Source organism: Macrotis lagotis, chromosome 2 (assembly GCF_037893015.1).
Source record: "Macrotis lagotis isolate mMagLag1 chromosome 2, bilby.v1.9.chrom.fasta, whole genome shotgun sequence".
Lineage (NCBI taxonomy): Eukaryota > Metazoa > Chordata > Mammalia > Peramelemorphia > Peramelidae > Macrotis > Macrotis lagotis.
This window is the reverse complement of record NC_133659.1, coordinates 196,293,753-196,316,663: the sequence shown is the minus strand read 5'-3', so window position 1 is coordinate 196,316,663 and position 22,911 is coordinate 196,293,753. Positions and strand designations below refer to the sequence as shown.

At 45.6% G+C, this 22,911-nt stretch overlaps 1 protein-coding gene across 1 annotated transcript in view; it reads right to left on the bottom strand.

Annotated features, from left to right (window-relative positions):
- The window catches only part of ADAM11 (ADAM metallopeptidase domain 11), a 36,861-nt gene extending 14,398 nt beyond the window's left edge, over nt 1-22,463 (bottom strand). The window contains exons 1-5 of the mRNA XM_074224326.1: nt 22,347-22,463; nt 21,614-21,792; nt 4,146-4,222; nt 3,767-3,833; nt 107-192 (exon numbers count right to left, since the gene is read on the bottom strand). Of these exons, the coding sequence (XP_074080427.1) occupies nt 107-192; nt 3,767-3,833; nt 4,146-4,222; nt 21,614-21,792; nt 22,347-22,410 (473 nt within the window). The 5' untranslated portion in view covers nt 22,411-22,463. The remainder of the gene's footprint in view (nt 1-106; nt 193-3,766; nt 3,834-4,145; nt 4,223-21,613; nt 21,793-22,346) is intronic.
- Between the last annotated feature and the right edge of the window lie 448 nt (nt 22,464-22,911).

The following is a 22,911-nucleotide window of genomic DNA, read 5'->3' as shown; positions in this document are numbered from 1 at the left end:
TTACCTGCCCACAGATAGTCCCAGGTAATGGGAAAGTGGTCAGAGAGAAACATTAGCCAAAAGAATCTAGGGGGCTCCTCCACCAGTGCCCATGGCCCATACTCACTGCAGTCCCTGACAGGTAGAGATGGCAGCAAAGGACTCAGGATTATCCCGAAGCTTTCCCTGGTAATAGCAGTGGTCCCCAGCTGCCTGAAATAGCCACGGAACAAAGGGGGTTAAGTCTTTGCCCTGCCTCCCTCCTTAGGGGCTTCTCCTCCTGGCGACAACTCATGAGGCCGAGGGGATATGTGAGGTGGCTCCTGGAAGGATCCATATGGGCCAGCCACATTCCTTTGGTCAGGCTTGGCTCAAATGCTTCTGTGATCCAAAGCCCTGGCCTTTGAGAAAGGCTCAAGCCTGTGCTTTACTAACTCACTGTGTCCTCTGGCAAGTCATCTCTGGCCCCCATCTGTCTGTAAAATGGGAATATTAGACTACATCAAGAGTTATTAACCTGATTTTAGCCAGATTTGCAAACTTATTTTAGTGAATTTTTTTTTGGGGGGGGTTATTGACTTGCCCAGGGTCACATAGCTAGTAAGCATCTAAGAGAGATCTGAATTTGAACTCAGAACCTCCTGACTCCAGGGTTGTTGACTCTCTGTCCCTTTTAGTGAATATTTTGAAAATTTCAGTTCAATTGGTTTCCTTTGTACTCCAATGTATTTTACTTTGTGCATTTAGAAAAATTGTCTTGAGAAGGGATCTCTAAAGGTTTCATGAGATGACCGCAAAGGGGTCCCTGCACCAAAAATGGTTAAGAACTCCTAGCTAGGTGATCTCTAAAGGTCCTTCAAATTAACCCAACATTTATTTAGTTCCAAATATGTGCAGACACATTGGTAGAACTGGGTATTAAAGCTGAAAAATGAAGGTCTCTATCCTGGAGAAGTTTAAAATATAAAAGAAATCGAGAACAGATAAATAGGCTACAAGGGAGGGTGACAAGTGTGATCTGGAGTTGACCTGTGAAGGATCTCAAGTGCTAGGTGAATCCATAGTCATATGAAAAATTGCTCTAAATCACTAATTATTAGAGAAATGCAAATTAAAGCATCTCTGAGGTACCACCTCACACCTCTCAAACTGGCCAATATAACCAGAAAGGACAATGATCAACGTTGGAAGGGATGTGGGAAATCTGGGACACTAATACATTGTTGGTGGAGCTGTGAACTCATCCATCCTTTCTGGAGAGCATTTTGGAATTATGCCCAAAGGGCAACAAAAATGTGCATACCCTTTGACCCAGCAATACCACTATTGGGTCTATACCCTGAAGAGATGAGGAAAAAGGGTAAAAACATCACTTGTACAAAAATTTTCATAGCAGCCCTGTTTGTGGTGACAAAGAATTGGAAATTGAGTGAATGTCCTTCAATTGGGGAATGGCTTAGCAAGCAGTGGTATATGTATGTCATGGAATACTATTGTTCTATTAGAAACCAGGAGGGATGGGAATTCAGGGAAGCCTGGAAGGATTTGCATGAACTGATGTTGACGGAGATGAGCAGAACCAGAAGAACATTGTACACCCTTACAGCAACATGGGGATGGTCGTCAACCTTAATGGACTTGCTCATTCTACAAGTACAACAATTGGACACAATTTTGGGGTATCTGCGATAGAGAGCACCATCTATATCCAGAGAAAGAATTGTGGAGTTTGAACAAAGACCAAAGACTATTTATTACCTTTAATTTAAAAAAAAAAATCATTACCTTATGTAATATTGCTATCTCATACTTGATGTTTCTTCCTTAAGGATATGATTTCTCTCTCATCACATTCAACTGAGATCAATGTATAGCATGGAAACAATGTAGACTAACATAATGCCTTCTGTGGGGGGTAGGGGAGGGAAGTGAGATTAGAGGAAAAAATTGTAAAATTCAAAATAAATTTAAAAGTCAAATGCTAGGTGAAGGAGTTTATATATCTTATCCTAAGGGCAATAGGGAACTACTGAAGATTTCTGAGCAAGTGAGTGATGGGGTTGAGCTTCCGGGGAGGGAATGAAGGGCAGAAAATTAGCAAATAATGAGGTTATTATGAGACTTCAGGAGAGAGGGGATAAAGACCTTGATGAGCTGATAGTCATATAAGGGGAAAGAATTCTGAGATACTATCTCCTCCACCTGAGTGTCAATAAGTGGTTGCACCATCTGGTGTACAATCCAGGATGATTCTAGATGGGGTATGTTCTAGTGGGAATTCCCTTTGTGCATGCATTGGACTAGACCAGATTTATCAAATTTGGGCCCCATAGGCCTTCCAAAGCAAATTAAAATTAACTGGGAAATGTTTAATGAAATAAAAATACAGTAAAACATTGATAATGTTAATTTGTGGTTTTCTAAGTCAATATGAAACTTATTTGTAGTTTGGACTTGATGGTCACTGAGGTTCCTTATATGGCTCAAATTCTGTGATTCTGTAAAGGCATTACCCCATGTCTGGCTTCCTGGCAGTGGGTTGAACCCCTCCCCCAGAAGCTCCTCCTGTCTCCAGCTCTCTTTTTTCCCCTCATTCACTTCATTTCATGGGAAATTACTTCTGCCCCAGTTATTGAAACCGCCTAAGGAAAGGAGAGGAATAGGCTATTTATAGAAACTCATTCATCTCTGCCCAGGCCCCCTTGGCAACTGGGGTGGGAGGAGGGGGTCCAGGTGTTCCTGAGGACAGCCAGAAAATCCTAGCCGTCCTTGGCAAAAGATGGATGATGATAAGGGACAGGAAGTGAATTGAGGCTGTTTCTTTAATTACTACAACTAGCTCACACTGCCAACAGTCATAGGACCACTCCAGATGTGGAGACCCAGCTGTAGCTGTATTTTAAAGTCCAGAAAGATGATGGAACCTCTCTTCCTTTACCCTATCTGACACCTCATCATAGGATCTTAGGGCAATGGCTTTAGAACAAGTAGGGACCTTGGGGATTATCTATTCAAACCTCCTCATTTTACAGATGAGGAAACTGAGGCCTAGAAGATGAGAAGTTACTTGTTTAAGGTCACATAGGTGGTAAATAATAGAATTTGAATCCTATGCTTTCTTTACTGCGACCTCTCTAGGTTGCTTCTCCCTCCCTCTACACAAAATACTTCCCCCAACCTAGACTTTGAAAGACCTGAAATTCAAAGAATGAGGAACCAAAAATCCAGCGTTCCTAGGACCCCCAAAGAATGTACCCTTTTTCTTTGCCACTTTTCCTCTCTTCACCTTGTCAGTACAGTCCACATAACTCACATTTCTAAAGCACTCTAAGGTTGTAAAACTCATTTCTAACTATAAACTGTTGTTAGTGTGTGTATAATTTTCCACATTCAGAGAAGTCATAGGATTATATAGATTTAGAGCTGGAAAGGACCTCAAAGGTCATCTAGCACAACTCCTCAATTTACAGATGAGGAATCTGAGGCCCACAGTGACTTGTCCAAGGCCATTTAGCTAGTAAGTATGAGACTGGAATTCAAAACCAGTTCTCTTGACTCCAAGCCCAACATTTACTACTCCTAGTAATTGGGGGTAAGGGGGAGAGTAGAGAAAGAGCAGATAAAGAGGACAACTAACAAATGCCAGAAATCTGAGTATCTCAGTGACTTCATTTATCTCCATATCTTCTCCTTTCTCACCTTCCTCCCTCTCCCCAGCCCACCTTTTATACTCCCAGGTACTTCCACCCACCAACCCCCTTCCCTCTTCCCATTCATGTCCACTCACTGTGCTGTGCTGGGTGATCCCATCTCTGTTGAAATGCCGTTCAACATAATGTGAAGCCAGGAGGTGACTGGAGCAAGACCAAGGAAGTAACAAAGTGGGAGCAGAACAGAGGAAGGGATGGAGAGAAGTTCCGTTAAGCTTTTCTTTCTCCTCTGGTCCCAGCAGAATAAACCCCTTCCCCAAACTGAGAGATAACCACCCATTCTGTCCCCTACTTTGATTTACTACCTTCCCACTCCTCTCATCCAGCCCCCCTTCCCTGCCCCCAAAGCCACCCTTCCACCCCATCCCCAGTCCTAGCCTCCTGCTATTTTTGCCAGGATCCTTGCCTAGAACTCATCCCAAATCCCCCCCCTCCTGATCTCCCCCCTCAACTCACTGGTTCAGCTCCAGGTCCAAAGTGAAGTTCAAACCAAAGGCAGGGATAAGGAAGCTCACCTGCGCCAGGTGGACAGGCTGAGAAGGCAGAGTGCCAGAGTTAGCCCCAGACTAAGCCAGGGGAAGGGGGGGGCTGGGATGGGACCATTTGAGAGGGAGAGAGGGAGGGAGAATTTGCCCATAGGAAAAAACTGGGGAGAGGGCCCTTCTGAGGGGAGACCTAAATATAAGAAGATTCAGAATCCCCTCACACACTTAGGTTTGGATGGAAGTAAGCTGAAAGTGGAAGAAGGATTTGTGGATGGGGAGGGGTCTGAAGATGGGGAGATCAGAGGGAGAAAGAATGGGGGTTGGAAGACCTAGGAACAGGGCAACAGAAATATAGCAACCCCTTCAGAAGAACTGAGGGGCAGCTAGGTGGTGCAGTGTATAGAGTACCAGCCCTGGAGTCAGGAAGACCTGAATTCAAATGTGACCTCAGACATTTAATAATTACCTAGCTAGGTAACCTTGGGCAAGTCACTTAATCCTATTACCTTGCAAAACAAAACAAAAACAAAAAGAGAACTGAATCTTTGGGCATGGGACTAAGAGGGGAAAGGAGATGAGGGTGGAATTACTTGGTGATGGGAGGTGGGGACCACTGCAACCCTAAGTCCAAAGATTTGGCATCATATGTATGGGATGGGGTTCTCAGCCCACTGAGGAAAGTCATTTTCCTTCCATCCTGGAGGTATGAGGAGCCCCCTCTCCTCTCTTCCTATTTAAAGCTTCATTTTGTGTCGGGGAATAGAGAGGAGGGGAGGAGGGGGAAGAACGGAAGAGCCAACCCCCGCAGAAGCCTGGGCCTCAAGCCACAGACGCCTCCAGGGCCAGGGGGAGAGGCGGCTGCAATCTGCTGGCAGTCTCCTGCCAGTTTGAGTGCTTGGCACCACCCTCCCCTAAGGCCTGGGCACCAGAGATGCCCTGACATAAGCACTCCCTGAAGAAGGATCTGAGGGCACAATCTCCCTCCTCTCCCCAGGCCTTATGCTGATCCTCCAAAGCTCCCATACCCTGGACCAGTAAAGAGAATGACTTTGAACGGCTCCATGTCAGGGTCAGCAATCTTACAGGCTTATTATCAGGACTTGGGTTCCAGGTATAATGATTACCACTGAAGAGTCAATAACTCAAGGGGACTACTAGGGGAAAAGGGGACGGGAGCCTCTAGGAAAGGACAAGGAAATAGAACAGGCTCAGAACCAAAAAACACAGTTGATATTGTGAAAAGCTCCAAGGAAGATCTCAAAACATCTAGAAAACTCTGTGGTTCATGGCCCCACTGGACAAAAAGGCATGAATTGCCCTTGGCCACTAAGGCCAGTCAAAACTAATAAAGGGATGTAGGAATCTGGACTTCCCTCTCTCAGGCCCTGAGTTATAGATGGAGGGAGAGTGAGGATAATGGAGAGTGTGGTGCAAGTATAAAAGAAAGCCCAATCTGCAGGTATGTGTGTGTGCGGGGGTACTAAATCTTTGGAATTTCAATAAAATGATAATAAGGCAAGACCCCTGAGGTTGGGAACCAGAAATCTAGGGTTGCATTCTTCTCACCACCAGAGGCCCCAGGGCCTCTCCCCACCCCACCCCCAGTTTAGACCTTCAATGCCCACTTCTGTTTCCCCTATACAGTCCTTTGAGGTCCTCTAATCAAGTATGGCAAGAATACATCTTTGGGGTTAGTATCTCAGGGTGGGAGATTTGGGGGAAGGGGTGATAGTATCCCTGGGAAACTAGGTAGGATGAGATGAGACACCAGGGAAAAAAGAGGGGAGAAGGTGTTATCTTGTTAAAAGATGCAGCACCCCCTCCAAACCCAAATTTAGCATTCAGTTCCCCTCTCTCCACTCCTGCCTGAAGAAGCTTGTCTTTAATATTTCAATCTGATGTTAATTTTTAAAGAGGGAAGTTTTCCTGATAAATTTTTCAGAGGGGCCATTGCGGTGGGGCCTGGAGGATCTGGGTTGCCATGGCAACCCACCAGGTCTCTGCAGGATGGCCACCCTCCTAGACCTGGGTTCTTATTGACTGAAAAATGTTGGTAAGGTGGGGTCCCTGGAATCAGAGACTGCCAGATCTGCTGATTATTGTCCTGGGGTGGTGGTGGTGGGGAGAATGGGGAGAAAGGCAGAGAAGGGATTACAGCGAGAGAAGAAAGGAAGAGGACTGGGAAGTGGAAACATAAAAGGGTTTATCTATGGAATTTCAACAAAATGGTAGCCAGTCAAAAGTCTGCCAAAATTCTGGGGTTTGAGCGTCACACTCCATCCAATGGCTTTTGAACTTGGGTCTAACTTCTTCCCCTCAAATGCATCTCTCTAAGAGAGCAACATTAGAAGCAGAGTTAGCAAGATGAAAGGCAAAGTCCCAGAGGACAAGCTTCTGGAATGAAGTGGACCTTCTGAAACCTGAACCCAATGTCACCGTAGACCTACTTGCACAGCTTGGGGCTCCCAGGTGGGACTCCCAGCTCAGCCCATCCCTGCTGGAAGTTTAGTCTGGGAGGCCATCCTAACTAGCCCAGAACCTAGATTCAAAGTTTGGGGTGTAGTGGGGAAAGAAGATCATAGGATCATAGAGTTGAAGAAAAGGAGGAAACTTTAGAGGAATCTCATCTAGCCCTCTCATTTTACAGGTAAGGAAACCGAGGTCTAGAAAGAAAACTGGAAACAAAAAGGCATATTCATATGCATATGTGCCTGGAAAGCAGAACCACCCCAGGTCTTGTCAAAAAATCTCAACTTCAACCTCCTTTTACTTGTATTTCCCTAATACCCTTTTCAAATATTACAAAGATTAGTTATGATTCACTTTATCTCCCAACACACACCCACATCCCTTGCATTCTCCACTAATGTTCCTCATGATGCTGAGGACAGAGTGAAAGAGACATTCAGGTTTGTCCATCATGATCATGGAGCAAGGCTGTTCTGGACCCACAAGTCCTGGTTTCCAATTCCTCTCCAGATCAACCAGGAGCTATCTTCCCCCTAGCCTGGGTTGACAATAGTGTTGAAGAGGAGAAAGCAGAATGAGGGGAGGGCACTCTAAAGGATTCCAATTAGCTTGCTGAAGATGAGTAGTGAATAATGTGAATGAATGAATGAATGAATGGATGGATGGATGAATAAATGAATGAATGAATGAAAATTTTATTAAACATAATACAGGCACCATGTTAAATGCTGGGAAGTCAAATACAAGAAGCACAGTTCTTCCCTTCAAGAAGTTGTTATTCTAATAAGGGAAAACAACACATATCAGGCCAGAGAAGGTATTTCTGTCTGGAGAGTCACAGCGATATTGAGAGGAGATAATGGATGAGTGATTGACTTCTCCTTCCCAAGAAAGGTATTCCTGATTTGATTGCAGTTTCCAGAACAAGAAGGAGAGATCAGGGAAGGGAGTGGGGATGAGCAGCCTGGCACAAGATGGTTTGAGCCCTCTGTGGTGGGTCTGAAGGGGGTAGAGTGAGGGACTGGACTGCCAGGTTGAATGTGGAGGGTGAGAAAAGCAACAAGCCAGAGGGTTGGGGTCCTTGAGGGAGTCTATGAGGGACTCAAGAAAAGAGGCAAATTCTTTGATTCCCAAAAAGCAAAAACTGCTCCATTGCCCTCCATCCCTGAGATGATCAAGGGTTCCATTTCTGAGTTCCTAGGACCTCCACCAGGCACATAATCGGGGACAAGGTATCATTTCCATCAATTTCCTTACAATCCCACCTCTGTTGGTCAGAATGATTCAAACTCACCTTCTCCCTAAAACCCTTCCATCTACTCCCAATACTCTCAGCAGGGCTTACAGCCAAGACCCCTTGATTCCTTTCTCCAATTTACTCCCAAGGACTAATCTTTCCATCCTCAGTTTCTCCTTCTGGAAAAAGCTCTACTTTCCTCCTCTTTCCCACAATCACTTTCAGAGAACAATAAAAATGAATAAAACAGGACTAGGAATCTAAAGACCTGGGTTTGAATCTCCATTCTGTCAGATACTGGTTATGAACAAACCACTTTGGACTCCAGTTTCCTCCTTCTGTAAAATGAGATGTTTTTTACACTGATATTCGAAGGCTGTGTGGCTGTTGCCCAGTTAGTTTCCTGTGCTGTTGTGCTGGGGGAAGGGGAGATGAGAAAGGAGAAATGGGGATATTGGTGGTGGTAGATTCTGGTAAAGTTCTGATGGCAAAGCTCTGGAGCTCTGACTGAACCTCCCACACTCTCAGGGGAATCAGTCAATCCATCTGTCCCCATTCTATTTGGAACATCCCTTGTGGAGAGGGTCTGAGATAGGGAGAGATCCAGAGAAAGGAGGAGGTCCAGACCCTTCAAAACAGATAGAAGAGACTCAGTCCCCATGTTCAAGGACATCCCAGTCAGATGAGACTCAGTCCCTATCCATCTCAGTCCCTCAGAGGGGTATAGGACACAGATGGATCAATGTCTAGGAAAGAGAGAAATAAAACTATAAAATAAAACTATATTTACATTAGCCCAGCTATAGGCTACAAGGTTTCCTGTCCCCCAATTGAGCAGTCTTTAGAAGATCCAGTTCCGATTCCCTAGGAGTGGGATGTGGATCCCTCCTTTGGATATAACAGCTTCTGCTTGTTGCCACCAATTCATTCAAATCTCAAGGTTGAGATTTTTCTACTTATGTGTACCTAACTCTCCTTCTTCTCAATTCTTCAGACAACCAGACTGCCTATCCAGTGTTCCTTAACCTACCCTATCCTATACCACCAACATCCCTCTCTTCCCCTCCATACTCCATGGAAGAAACCTGACCCCGCCACTGTCAGCTCCCCAAAATAATCTAATCTAGCTCAGCCTCAATGGCTCCTAGCAGGTCTCACCTCCAACCCCTTGACCCCTCTGATGGAGCTAGTGTCACTCAGTAGGGTATAATCTCCTCTATCTCTTTCAAAATTTTCCTTTCCTCCTAACCTTGAGCCAGATTCTTCTTTTTAGGTTTTTTTTTTTTTTTTGCAAGGCAATGGGTTTAAGTGGCTTGCCCAAGGCCACACAGCTAGGTAATTATTAAGTGTCTGAGGCCGGATTTGAACTCAGGTATTCCTGACTCCAGGGCTGGTGCTTTATCCACTGCACCAGCCACGTAGCCACCCCAAGGCAGAGATTCTTAACCATTTTTTGTGCCAAACATCCCTCTTGACAGTCTGGTAAAGCCAATGGATCCATCCTCAGGTTAATGATTTTAAGTGCATAAAACAAAATGTATAGGGGTATAAAGGAAAATCATTATATTGAAACAAGGGTGCAATTGTTTTCCCATACAGATTCATGGACCACCCCCCCCCGAAATCTATTCAAGGGGTCTATGGACATTATGTGAAGAATTCCTGACTCTTCCATGATAACCTTATTGTCTATTTCTCCCACATCCCTGGAAGAAAGTTTGAAAGTTCACTTCCATCCTTGGTCCTAGGCCATTACCTCATCGGGTTCATTCATCATGCTATCAGACTACATCGGTATTTCCACATTCACTCCTGTCTCCTACTGACATCCACATCCCTTGAAAACCTGGTTCATATGTATTTTCCAGTTGGCCTCCTGCCATTATTTTCATTGTCAGTGGTGACAATCCATTAGACATCCCGACCTCCAAGTTCCTAGCCTTCCATCTCCATTCTGCCACCAGCCACCCTACCCCTCCCCAGACCTCATCCTTCTCTGGCACTCAGGGTCACCCTACAACTTCCTTAGCTTTCCCACTCCCATTGAAGCTGGTTTTGCCTAGGCCTGAGTCATCCCCACCATCTGCTATCTTCAGTCCTATTCCCAGGTCATGGAGCATTACTTAGGCAAGGTCACAGCAGGGTGCAGACTTGGCCACAACAAATTTTTGCTATCTAGTTTCTTTTGGGATTTTGGTAGTCTAGCCATGTTCTTGCCCACTCCACCAGCTTGTCTTTAATTTTTTTTAAAGTAGATGTGAAGGTTATGTAATTATGATGACCAAGTGTGGTTAGCATTGAGGGAATGTGTGTGCAGAAGTGGGGGATGATGGATACAGAACTCTCTCTATACCATCAGGCTCAGTTGGTGTATTGGTTAGTTCTGTTGAATCATTTGCTTTTTTTTATTTGATGCTATATGGGATAGATGGGGCACAAGGGAGTGAGAGAGGAGGAAGCTGTAATATTCAGAAAGGAAGGTGATGTCAAAACAAAAATATCAATAACATTCTTGAAACTTAAAAAATTCATGCTTTATTGATGCCTTTAAAAAAAATCATTCATTTCCAGTCATACCACGTGCACCCAGCCAATGAACTTCATTTATTTGAAAAAAAAAACTAAGAAAATCCAAGGGACAGGGTCTCCTGGACCCATCTTTATTATTCTCAGCAGATGAATTTGACTTCCCACTGTGTGGAGAATCATACCTGGGAGACTTAAAGTTTTTCTAATCCAATCACCTTATTTTACAAATGGAGAAAATAATACCAACAGATGGTAAATAACTTTTTCAAGGCCACAGAGGAAGTAAGCAGCAAAGTCACAATCAGAACCTGGGTTCTAAAGATTCTCTCATTTTATCCTTACAACAGAGATAGATGCTCTCATTTTAAAGATGAGGAAACTGAAGGTTAGAGAAATTAAGTGATTCGCCCCAGGCTACACAACTAGAAAGTATTTGAGGCAGAATTTGAATTCAGTTTCTCTGCTTCTAAATCTTTCTTTCCATTATGTCACAGTGCCTCTGGCCCATCAATCTATGTTTGTCATTGGTCCTCCTCGAGGATGAAGGATGAATGACGATAAAACAACTTCATCCTATTCTCTCCCACCTTCTCTAGAATCTTGTCACTTCAATTACCCTCTTTCTTGCACAATGTCCTTCTTTCCTTGTACCTTTAAGCTAAAACACTTTGCTCTAACAAATCTTCACATGATCCAAATGCTCTCATTCTGTTTCCTTCCATTCACTGCCAAATTCTTGAAGGTGTGGTCTATACTTGCTACCTCCATTTCCCGACAATCCATTAGGTCCCTAATCCTCGAAATCTGGCTTTTGTCCCCACCACTCGACTATAACTGCTCTCTGGAAAGTTACCAGTGACCTTCTAATTACTCAATCCAATATCTTTTTATCTGCTCTCATCCCCGATGACCTTTCGGCTGCATTCGATACCACGGACCATTCCTTTGACCTGCATCTCCCCCGACCTCTAATGTCTCTCTAATGTCCTGGCTCTCTTCTTACTCTTCTGACTTATACTTATTGATTCCCTTTGAGGTCTCCTCTTCCCCCTCCTACTGTCTCCCTGTGCTATACCCCCAGACATAATCTGCAACTTCCTGCTCTTCTGTTACCATGACTTCAGCTATCACTCACAAATATTCATCTCCAGACCCAGTCTTTTTACTGGGTTCCAAACCTACATCTCCAACTGTCTACTATGCCTTTCAATTTTTGAGTCCTGCTATCACCTCAAATGTAATTTTTACAGTGGATGTGAAAACTGGACCCAAACCAAACTCATCTTCCTCCTCTCAACAGCAGCCCCACCCTTTCTTCCTGACCTCTCTATTTCTAACAAGATCATCTTTATCCTCAGAGGCTAGGATCTATCTCTGATTCCTTCATTCATCTCACCCTTGACATCCAATCAACTTTTTCATTTTTTAAAGATAAATTTTTACTGATAACTTTTCTTTTTACATTGACTAAATTCTCCCCTCCTCTTTCCAGAGAGTCACCCCATATAGCCAAGAACATTTTAAAGAAAAAAAGGAAAAGGAAGAGAAAAAATAAACAGCAAAACTGATCAATATATTTGAAAAATTTGCAATGTTCAGCACATGTGGACCTCCATCTTTTCAAAGGAGTGAAAGGATGTATTTTCTCATACACCCAATCAATTAATTATCAAATTCTATCAATCTTTCTTTTACATTCTTAAAACCTCCCATCTAACCAAGACATCTATTTCTACATTCCTGGATAATGAAAAGTTTTCCAACTTGTCTAACTGACTCGGGCTCCTCCCTTCTTCACATGGACTTGACATATTTTGGAATAAAGGGAGATTCAGAGGTCATTTGAAGCCCAAACTAATCCAAAGTCACACAGCCTGAGGTGATTTCCCTAATGTGTTTATCTCTATATTTCATTGGTTGCACCCCCTCATTAGTGAAATGTTCTGTTCCCCAGGATGGATTGCAGCCCATCCACTCCTTCTCATCCAGTGTGATTCTCATCCAACTCTTGCACATCCAGCTCTTTTCCTCTATACTGTATCTTGCACACACATTCTAGTGATGTAGTTATTTGCATGTTGTGTCCCCCATTTGAATGTGGGCTCCTTGATGGCAGGGACCATGCTTTTGCCTTTCTCTGTATCCCAGCACTTAATACAGCACCTAGCACAAAATAATTGCTTAATAAAAGTTGACTTGATTTGTAGAATCTGGTTCTTTTACCAATTTGTGGATACCCTAGGGTCCTTTCAAATAGGGCTTGTTTCCTCTCACCATATTTATATCCCCAGGGACTCAAATAGTCCAGGGCATGCAAAAAGCCCTTGACAAATCTTATTGACTAATTGGTTGCTAGGGTGTTATCCTTTGGTCTTTCCATGTGACCTGCCCACCTCCCAGACACTGTGTCTGCTTTCCAAGGACCACTCTAGTCAAATCTGGAGAGGTTCAACACTGGCATGATGATTGTCCATGAGATGAGAAACAATGGGGCCAGGGTGATCCACAAAGCAGATTAAACAGAATGACCCCAGACCTAGCTAAACTCCTTCCACTTCTGCAGTGATGGCAGAAGAGTGGCAGAGAAGTATTTGGAGGTCTTTAAAACTACACACTTCTCAGACCATCTGCAGATATAAAGTGATCTTTGTCCAATGACCAAAAATGTAATAATCTATTTGAGAAACTATACTTCATCCAAAGGAATTTTCTTATCATGAAAACCATACACTTAAAATTCTGCCCTCCCATGGAAAATGTCACCTTCCCCCATTCAAAGAATTTCAGTGCCATCCCAGTACTTCTGACCAGCATTTGAGGTCCTAGACCAGATATGGAGAACCCTTTTTCTGCAAAGAGCCATTTGGATAATTTACAACATCATTTGCCTGCCATATTTGGTCAAACATTTAATTCAATCCTAAAAATCTTTGTGTCCCACCTGCGGTTGCCATAGTAGTGCCAGACCTCAGGACAGACATTCATGGCCCCTGCCCTAGACAATCTGGCACCTGGAGGGCCAAATTGTGAAGAACTGAGGTATTTGGGCTTGATCCTGGTTGATGATGGTAGAATCAGATGGTCTAAGTTTGAATCCTGGCTCTGCTATTCACTACCTACATTCCTAGGGCCTACTTACCTAAGTCAACTCACTATTTTTAGTCTTTGATTTGGTCATCTACAAAAAAGAGGGGAATTGGATGAGTTGGACCACTATGGTCCCTTAAATCTTGGAATCGATACATGGTAATTAATTCATTAGGGAGGTGCTAAGCAAAGTATCATGTGAGCTTCATGAAGTTTTCTTCAAGAAATCATGACTGAAAGAAGCTTCAAGGAAGGCTACCTGGAAGATTCAACAAGCAAAATGGGTTTTAAACAAGTCAGAGGGAAACTCCAGGATCATAGATTTAAAGTGGAAAGGGACCTGAAAGACCATCTAGTCTGACCCCCTCCTTTTACAAATGAGGGAGCTGAGGCCCAGAGAGGGCAAGTGACTTGCCCCAAATTCACACAGGTAGTATCAGAGACAAGATCTGAACCCATGTCTTCACTGTATCATGTTCCCCCTCTTAAGGTAAAGGGAATATAGCATGATTATGGGAGCATGATAGTACAGTAGACAGAATTTGATTGTGGCATATTTCAATCGAGGGAAGAGTGAGAAGAGAGACAGAGTCAGAAGTACAGGAAAAGAGAAGAGAAAGAAAAGAAGAAGAAACAGAGACAGAAAAACAGAGAGGAAACAAAGAAGAAAGAGACAGAGAGACAGAGATAGAAATAGGGGGAGAGAGAGGAAGCAGAAAAGAAGAAAGAGAAAGAGAGAGACAAAGACAAGTAAGGGGAAGAAGAAAGAGAAGACAGGCAGAGAGACAGAAGTAGGGGAAGGGGAGAGAGGAAATAAAGGAGAGAGACAGAGACAAAGACAGAGAGACAGAGACAGAAGTAGGGGAAAGGAGAAGCAAAAAGAGAGACAGAAGTAGGGGGGGAAGAGACAGGAAGCATAGAAGAAGAGACAGACAAACAGAGACAGAGACAGAGAGAAATTGAATCCATTGTCATGGATGAGATTGCCCAAGGAGAGAATGATTGGGGAAAGAGAAGCAGTTAAAGAGAAGTAGGAAAACCTTGGGAGTGTCGAGTTTCTAAAGCCAAGAGAAGAGTATCTAGTTCTAAGGAGTGGTCAGCAGCCTCAAAATCTGCTAAGAGTTAAGAGGAATGAAAACTAAGAAAAGATTATTGGATTGGGTGAGAAGGAGATCACCAGGGGCTTTTAAAAGAAGAATTTCCATGGAGTGGCTCAGGTAGAGGCTAATTGCAATAGACTGAGGTCAGAATTCATAGCAAGGAAGCTGGGGCATCATTTACATTAGTTTAGCAGTGATGATGATGAGACAAGACAGTTGGATGGGATAGAAGGGCTAAAGGGAGACTTAAACATATTGATAGGTAAATAGGAAAAACCCAGGTGAGATAGACAAAAACAGTAAGGAATAGAGATGAGGCAGAGAGACAGACAGACAATGGTAGAGAGGAAAGTCATGAGACTTGGAACTGTAGGATCCTAGCTCTGAGAGACAAGGTCCTAGAGAAGGTGAGAGAGGATAGGAGAAAGTACATACATTGGTGGGAGAAGGGCCCATGTGACCCTGGGCAAGTCACTCAGTCTTTCCAGACTACAATTATGTCATTTGTAAAATGACCTGAGAGGACCCCTCCAGTTTTAAATCTCTATGCCTGTGATGCTAAGAATGGAGAAGAGGAGCTTGAGGGGAACTCAAGGTTGGATGGACTCCATCTTAGTGAATAAGATTAACTGTAAGTGTGAAGAATGGGACAGAGGTTGGTTGGGGAAAAAAAGAAGAGATTTGGATATAGCAGGAAATGATAAAAAGAATCCCCTTACTACTTGTCTCAACTTAAACAAGTCACTTAACCTTTATCAGCCTCCATTCTGTTCTCTGTAAAATGAAAGGGCTGGACTTGGCAAGCCTCGAATACCTCAATTTATAATCATATGGACTTCTGAGGCCCCCCCCCTCCTGAGTTCTAAGTGCTATGATCCCAGAAACCACCTGCATGTGCTAGAAGCCAATGGACATGGAAGCCAGAGAGGACAGGGAAAAGGTCAATATTCAAAGGTCTAGTCTTTGGCAAAAGAAATCAATACTCTCTGACTTATGGCTTTGGCATGGTGGTGGTAGTGGCAGCAAAGAAAAGACTCCAGATGTCTCAGAGGTCAAATGGGAAGCCATCCCCATTTCATCACACGGACCAAATCCCAGGGCAAATCAACCCTTACTCTGAGGAATAAACTGATGGCCCACTTAGTCATAGACACAGAAACATGCCAAGGCCACAGAGGAACTTGGACAATCTTCTTGTGATGGGAAGTGACCTATATTTCTGAAGACAAAGTCACCTCTCTGCAGGGTCGCAGTCTTGAAGGGAAGAGGACTTTGGGCAGCTGAGTCACTAGAAAGAATCAGGGACAAGATGAAGAAAAAGATAGTGAATGGGCTCTGAACCCCATTGGGACTGGGCTTCCTGGGCCCTTCTTGACACTAACCACCCTCACTTCTCTTCAACACTAAAACTCACCTAACCCAGACACTGATCTCTTGATATTCCAGTCTCTGACACCAAGCCCCTGGCCCTGAGACTGACTGTTTACCAACTGATATTAACCCTCTGCCACTGAGACATCATCCATGATATTGAACCCATCTTAACACTGAGCCCTGATCCTTGAAGCTTCTCACCATTCCCAACCCTGGCCCAGTTGTGTCTGAAAATGAATCCTCATTTTGACCTTTTTGCCCTGATATAAAACTCCTCTCCTCGTCACCGAAGCTTCCCATTCATGCAACTGAACTCCACAATCTTTGATACTGAGCCCTGTTGTTGTCTGACTCTTCATGACTCCATTTGGGGTTTTCTTGGAAAAGATACAGGAGCTATTTCCTCCAGATCATTTTAGAGATGAAGAAACTGAAGCAAACAGGATTAAGTGACTTGCCCAGGGTCACACAACTAGAAAGTAACTGAGGTTGGATTTAAACTCCCAAAGATGAGTCTTCAGATTCCAGACCTGGTACTCAATCCTCTGAGCCATTGAACTGCCCTACCTATGGTGTTTCACAAGTCAAGACATCATCCTTTGATAATGAATGATAAGGGGCCAGCTAGGTTACACAGTTGATAGAGCGTACACGGCCCCGGAGTCAGGAGGACCTGAATTCAAATCTGATCTCAGACACTTAATAGTTCTTTAGCTATGTGACCTTGGGCAAGTCACTTAACTCCATTGCTTTGAGAGAGAGAGAGAGAGAGAGAGAGAGAGAGAGAGAGATTAAGAATGAAGGATAAACAACCACAATAATCCCTTACACTCCTGGCCTCTTCCCAGCCTCAGAACTGAGCACATGGCAGGATATTTTTTTTAAAGCAACTAGAATGGTGAGCCCCAAATGGAAGTCAGATGAAATCTTCCTCCTCAATGGCAGGGCTCAGCACTGTCCTCCTCTACTTGTCCTGGCCTTTAGATAAAGGAAATCTGGATGGATAACAATGCCTCCTCCTCTTCTTCTTCTACTCATTTCACTTGAGGTCTTCTCTCCTCTTATTTCTTTATCTGTATAGAGGGATCATTGGACTATAAGGATTTTGTATATCATAATTTCAGATTTATGGTTAGAAGAGGCCTTCTGGGGCAGCTAGGTGGCGCAGTGGATAGAGCACTGGCCTTGGAGTCAGGAGTACCTGAGTTCAAATGCAGCCTCAGACACTTAATAATTACCTAGCCATGTGGCCTTGGGCAAGCCACTTAACCCCATTGCCTTGAAACTAAAAAAAAAAAAAAAAAAAAAAAAAAGAGGCCTTCTATTAGATGAAAGCAAAATATAGCCAAAGGAACCCTAGAGATTTGGATTCTAATCCTGGCTCAGCCACTAATGTGCCACAATTTACTATGTGATCTTGGACTAGTCACTTCTCTCTAGCCCTCATTTTCATCATCCATAAAATATTAATCCTGGATATTGGATGTGAAAGTTGTGTTACCTAGGCATGCACAAGGTATTGTTATCAACACACTCTCAGACCAGTAATTTTGCTGTTGTTGTTCAGTTGTTCTTCCATGTCCTTCACAATCCTGTGAACTGTAAAATGTCAGGCCCTTCACTCCTCCATTATCGTCCTTGGGGTATTCCTGGCAAAGGTACTGGAGTGGTTTGCCAGGAAAACCCCAAGGACAATAATTTTTTTGGTCAGAACTCTCCACTAAGATCTGTTTGTTTTGGGCAACCCTGCCCAGCATAGCTCATAATATAGCTCCTCTGCCACAACAAAGTCAGGGATACCAAGGGCTTCAGGCATAAGGATGTATAAGAAGACAGACAGGCTGGGAATACCAAATACACAACCATGGTTATGGAGTCCAGCCTTGCCCAGTAATATGCTCCACTTAGAAATTCCTCAGTCTTGAATCCAGGCTCTTGATTGAGTCTAGCTTTCTTAGAATCCTCTTTGGCTCCCTGAGAAATCTGTATTGCCTTTTTATACTTACTCCCCTGTAAACCTAAATTTTGACTGGATTTCTTCAGCTCCATTGAGGAAGGGAGTGTCTGTTGTTAGCTCCTGAGAACCTATTCTGATGTTAAGGTAAATTATATCTCAAGAAGCTCTGGGATTCTCTGAGTCCTGGTTCTAATCTAGTTCCAAACTTATATGGATGTTTCCCAACTGTTTGCTGATACCATCCTGTCTGGGAATGCTGGGGCTGGAAGGACACTCCCAGATCATCTGTAAACCCACCTCAGCTTATAAATGAGGAAACAGAAGCTTAGGCCAGGAGAAGCCATTTGCCCAAAGGTATTCAATGAGTTAGTGGCAATGCCAGGATTCCTCGGTATCTATAAAGGACGAGAAAAAGAAGATGGTGCCACAGAAAAGGAAGATGGCTTTGGAGCCATAGGACCACAGTTCAAATACTGGTTCTACCTTTCACCACTTCTGGGAGGTTGGACAATTCATTTAAACTCCTTAGCCTCAGTGTTCATAAAATGAAGAGGATGAATTAATACTAGCTATAAAGCTGTGAAATTATTATTGACAGAGCCCAGGTAGTCCAACTTTGCCATTTAGGAAAGAAAAAAGGTCAGATCTTAGAATCACACACTTAGAATGAAAATTTGAATCCAGGTCTCTTAACTTGTAGACTACTATTATTTTTTTCCCTTTTTTCTCCTTTTCGTTTACACACACACACACACACACACACACACACACACACACACACACACACACACCCCTTTGAGTCTTTAACAGGGTTCCTTCAGTTTGATTATGTTATCCTTAGCAGGTCTTTATCTATCTGTTCTTAACACACACTGCTCCCATTTGCTTAGGAGGCCTCCTAAACATAGATGTTTACCTGGGACCCCAAATGCTGTCCAAATATATCCCTATTCAAAGGTTCATCTTTTATCACATGGGCACCAAAATCTCAGGGTCCACCTCTGACCAGGTAACTTACAAGACAGAATCTATATGGGTGGGAACACTTCCCCAGGTAGGCATAAGCTTGGACAGCATCCCCTTGCCCTTTACTCTCTGAGTCAGTGTTTTGAAAGCTGGGAAATAACAAAAAATAAGAGGAGAGGAGGAGTTGGTCCCTTTTTTTGCCCCAGGAGGTAATAAAGAAAGGGAAGGGACCTTGGCCTGAGCATAATTGTCCCCTTTAATCCACATTAAAGCCTGGGTTGGAAAGGTCAACGGAGCAAGAATTGAAAAGAGGAAAATAGATGTGCCTTATGATGTCCTGGGCAAGGCTGGGTACTTTGAATGATACTCTTGCCTCCCCAAGAAGACCATAAGCTTCCCAAAGGGCAAGGAAAAACAAAGTATTATATTTCTAGCCCAAAATATTTGACAGGACAGAAGCCAAGGGATTGGGCTTCCAGTCTCTTCCTGATCCCAATCCCTTAGTGTCTCCTTGAATCTACTGGTGCTCTGGATTGCAAGGAGGCCCTGGAGGGGGCAACTCCAGCTCTAGATTTATAGCTAGGATTTGAGTGGACTCAGGTCAGGAAGACTTGGGTTCAGATTCTACCTCAAACACCTAGTTATGTTAAAGAAAGTTATGTTAAGAAATCTTTCAACCTCAGTTTCTTCATTTGTAAAATGGGAATAATAATGGCACCTATTTAAAAGATTACTGTGAAGATCAAGTGATATAATGTATGTAAAACACCATGTAAAGCTGGAAGTCTGACAATGATTCTCATGTCTCAATAAACCCCAGTTGTCCAATCTCTTTCTCACCATATCCATTTCATTCATTCATCCATCCATTCATTCATTCATTCCTTCATTCGTTCATTTGTTGCTTATTTATTAGGGGTTTTTTGGCAAGGCAATGGGGTTAAGTGGTTTGCTCAAGGCCACACAGCTAAGCACCATATCCATTTTAGATCAAATATTCAGAAAATTAGGCTGAGGCAAGAATCTCCTTAGCTTTGGTGTCCTTGTTTCCATCCCCCCACTCCCATCTGTCTTCCTTCTCAAATCTGTCCCTCTTTCTGTCCTCCAACCAGGTCAACCTCCATCAGAGCTGAGAGTGGTGGCCGCTGGAGGAATGCCACCTTGGCCCAAGGGATATAGAGGTCAATAGACTCCAGTTGCCATCCCCATCTCTTTTCAGGGGGACTTAGTGTATAAGTGAGGCTATCATACTATGGAACAAGGAGCTGGACATCTAGTGTCACAGCTTCCTTTCTAGGCCCCCCCCCCCCAGACTGAAGACTCAGAAGCCTACATGTCTAGCCTCTTGTTCAACCATTTCAGTCCTTCCTCTCCCCTATCTTTCCCTCCTCAACCCAGGAGACCAAAGTAGAGTCTGACTAGACCCCTTTCTTTCTCTCCACTTCCAAGCTCTCAGGACCATTAATCTATCCCCCTCCTGCCCCCCTCCCACCACCCTGAGTGATATTCCATCTATTATGCATGTTCTCTTCCTGCTCTCTTCCATCTCCAATCCTCCCCCTTCTTCCACCACATCCACCGCCCCCCCCCCCCATTCCCCTTTAGAGCTTTTAACCAAATACATTAGCCAGGGACAGATGCCAGACTGACAGATGTCTGTAATGATAGTCTCCATTTCCCACTTCCCCTTGCCCCTCCCTCAACATATATCCCCTCTGCTCTCCTTCCCCCTTCCTCCCCCCACCAAAAAAAAAAAGTTTCCAGGCCTCAGATACATCCTCTAAGTACTTCTTCAAATTTGAGTTTTGTATAAGCTGGTCCCACCCAGTATCCTCCATAAGGCTTTGAATCTCCTTTTCAGGGTCTGAGACCTGACCTCCTCCCCCAAAGCTTCAAGACTACCCAGAACTCCAAATGAATATTCCATCTTGATGGTTATTATTCACACAATATTAATTAAATATTAATTACAATTAATCTCCTTCATTCCTAACCTTCCTCTGAGACACCCTAGGGGACAGTAACTGAAAGGGAGCTAGGTAGGGTGGGAGTGCTTGGCAGACTATGGTTTAATGGGATCTCAAAGCACTTTCTCTACTTCCCCAGACTCTGCCTTCAATGGAAGGAAGGACAAAGGATTGACAAGTCCCCTCCACTCTAAAGTAGGGAGCCAGAAATAGAACTGAGATGTCCTCAGAGATTTCAGGTCAAAGAGAGAACCCAGGAGCTTTAATTCTTGATTCAAAGTTTCATCACCACCTCTCCCTTCTCATATCTGAACCAGGCCCAAAGTTAGCCCTATTTTGTAAAAGAACTGCCCCCTCCCCAAGGAAAAGGAATTTGGAAGCCAGGGAAATGGGGTAGATCAGAGAGACTGGAATGGAGAGTTTAGGACTTAAGTGATGCCTTCCCCACCAACTCTTTTAAGCACTTAGCTCACCAGGGCAATTGCAAATGAGTCCGGACCTTAGCAGATCCCACTATTCATCAGCTCCCCCCAGCCTCCTGCCTTGGCAGTTCTCTACAGAAAGGGAAACTGAGAGGCAGAGCCTCAGGGACTGAGTCAGTCCTGAGTTCAGGACCCAGAGTTCCTGAGAAGAGCTGGAAGGGTTCAGGTGGGTCCTATGGGTGACCTTCATCCAGGAGTCTAGGGAAGTCACTCCTCTCCCCAAACTTGACGGCCAGTTAACCCTGCTCCCTTCCTCATGTACCCCACTCACCGGACCCCCAGGTGGCTCCTTGCGGGCTCTGGTGTCCAGCTCTTGCTTACTGATCTCTCTCCCAGAGCTCTCCCCGACCAGGCGGCTGGGATGGGTGACCTCAGAAGCATGCAGCCCCCTGTCCCAGGGCTGTTTCCCCCACTGCAGGGCTCCTGTTGGCCCGGCCGCTCCACCAAGACCTGCAGAGACAGGGCCACCTGCTAGAGGGGGAATTGGCCACCATAGGGGCTAGGGGACGGGGACTGGGACAGACACATGGACAGAAGGATGGGCTCCCCAGAGCCCCAGGGTTGTGGTGTCACCTGTGGAGACTCGAGGAGGTAGGGTCACCTGCTGAGAGAGAATGGCTGTGCTGGGCAGTGGGTGAAGGACTAGATGGGCCCTCCTCTATTGCGGCCCAAGCCTCACCACAGACCCCCTTGTCCAAGGTCCCATGGGGGGGGGGAGAAACCTGGGCATCTCACAAGGGGGTGGCCGGGGTAGGAAGGCCGTCTGGATGGGGACAGGTGGGTGGATGGCTGCCTGGCACACCTCAACACTCCTAAACTCGATGCTCCCCCCACACACACTGCAGAAAAATGTGGATGCAGCAAAAAGATACTGCAATCTGGGTGGGGGGGCAGGGAAGACGGGCCGGGGCTGCAGAAGAGGAGAAGGGCCTGGCGGGGGAGGGGCAGGAGCAGGATCCTGGGGTCGGGGCCCTGCGGTGGCGACTGGGGGAGGGGGCACTCACCGGGCTGTGGCAACGAAGCGGCGAGGACGGCGGCCAGCAGCACCCCGCAGAGCGTCCGCCTCATCCTGCCCTCATAACCTCCCCGGGCCGGGGGGTGCCAGGCGGGGCCGGGACCCGGGCCGGGGGTGCCAGGCGGGGCCGGGACCCGGGCCGGGGGGAGCCAGGCGGGGCCGGGACCCGGGCCGGGGGGCCAGGCGGGGCCGGGAGCCAGGCGGGGCCGGGACCGGGACCCGGGCCGGGGGGGGTGCCAGGCGCGGCCGCGGGCAGGTGGGGGCCGGGGGTGCGGGAAGGTGGGGGCCGCAGCCTCTGCCGTCTCCCTCCCGGGCCGCGATGGGGGCCGGGGCCGGGCCGGGGCCGGGCCGGGGCCGCCCCCAGAGCTCAGAAGGAGGGAGCCGCGTCCAGCCCCCGCGGCGGGAGCCCAGGGTGAGGAGCCGAGCCGGGGAGCACGTGAGGAGAGAGCCCGCCCCCGCCCCTCCCCCGCCCCTCCCCGCCCCGCCCCGGCGGGCACGGGGGCAAAGCCGGCCCCCGGGCAGGACAAAGGCTGCGGCCGCACCGACCCCTCCTG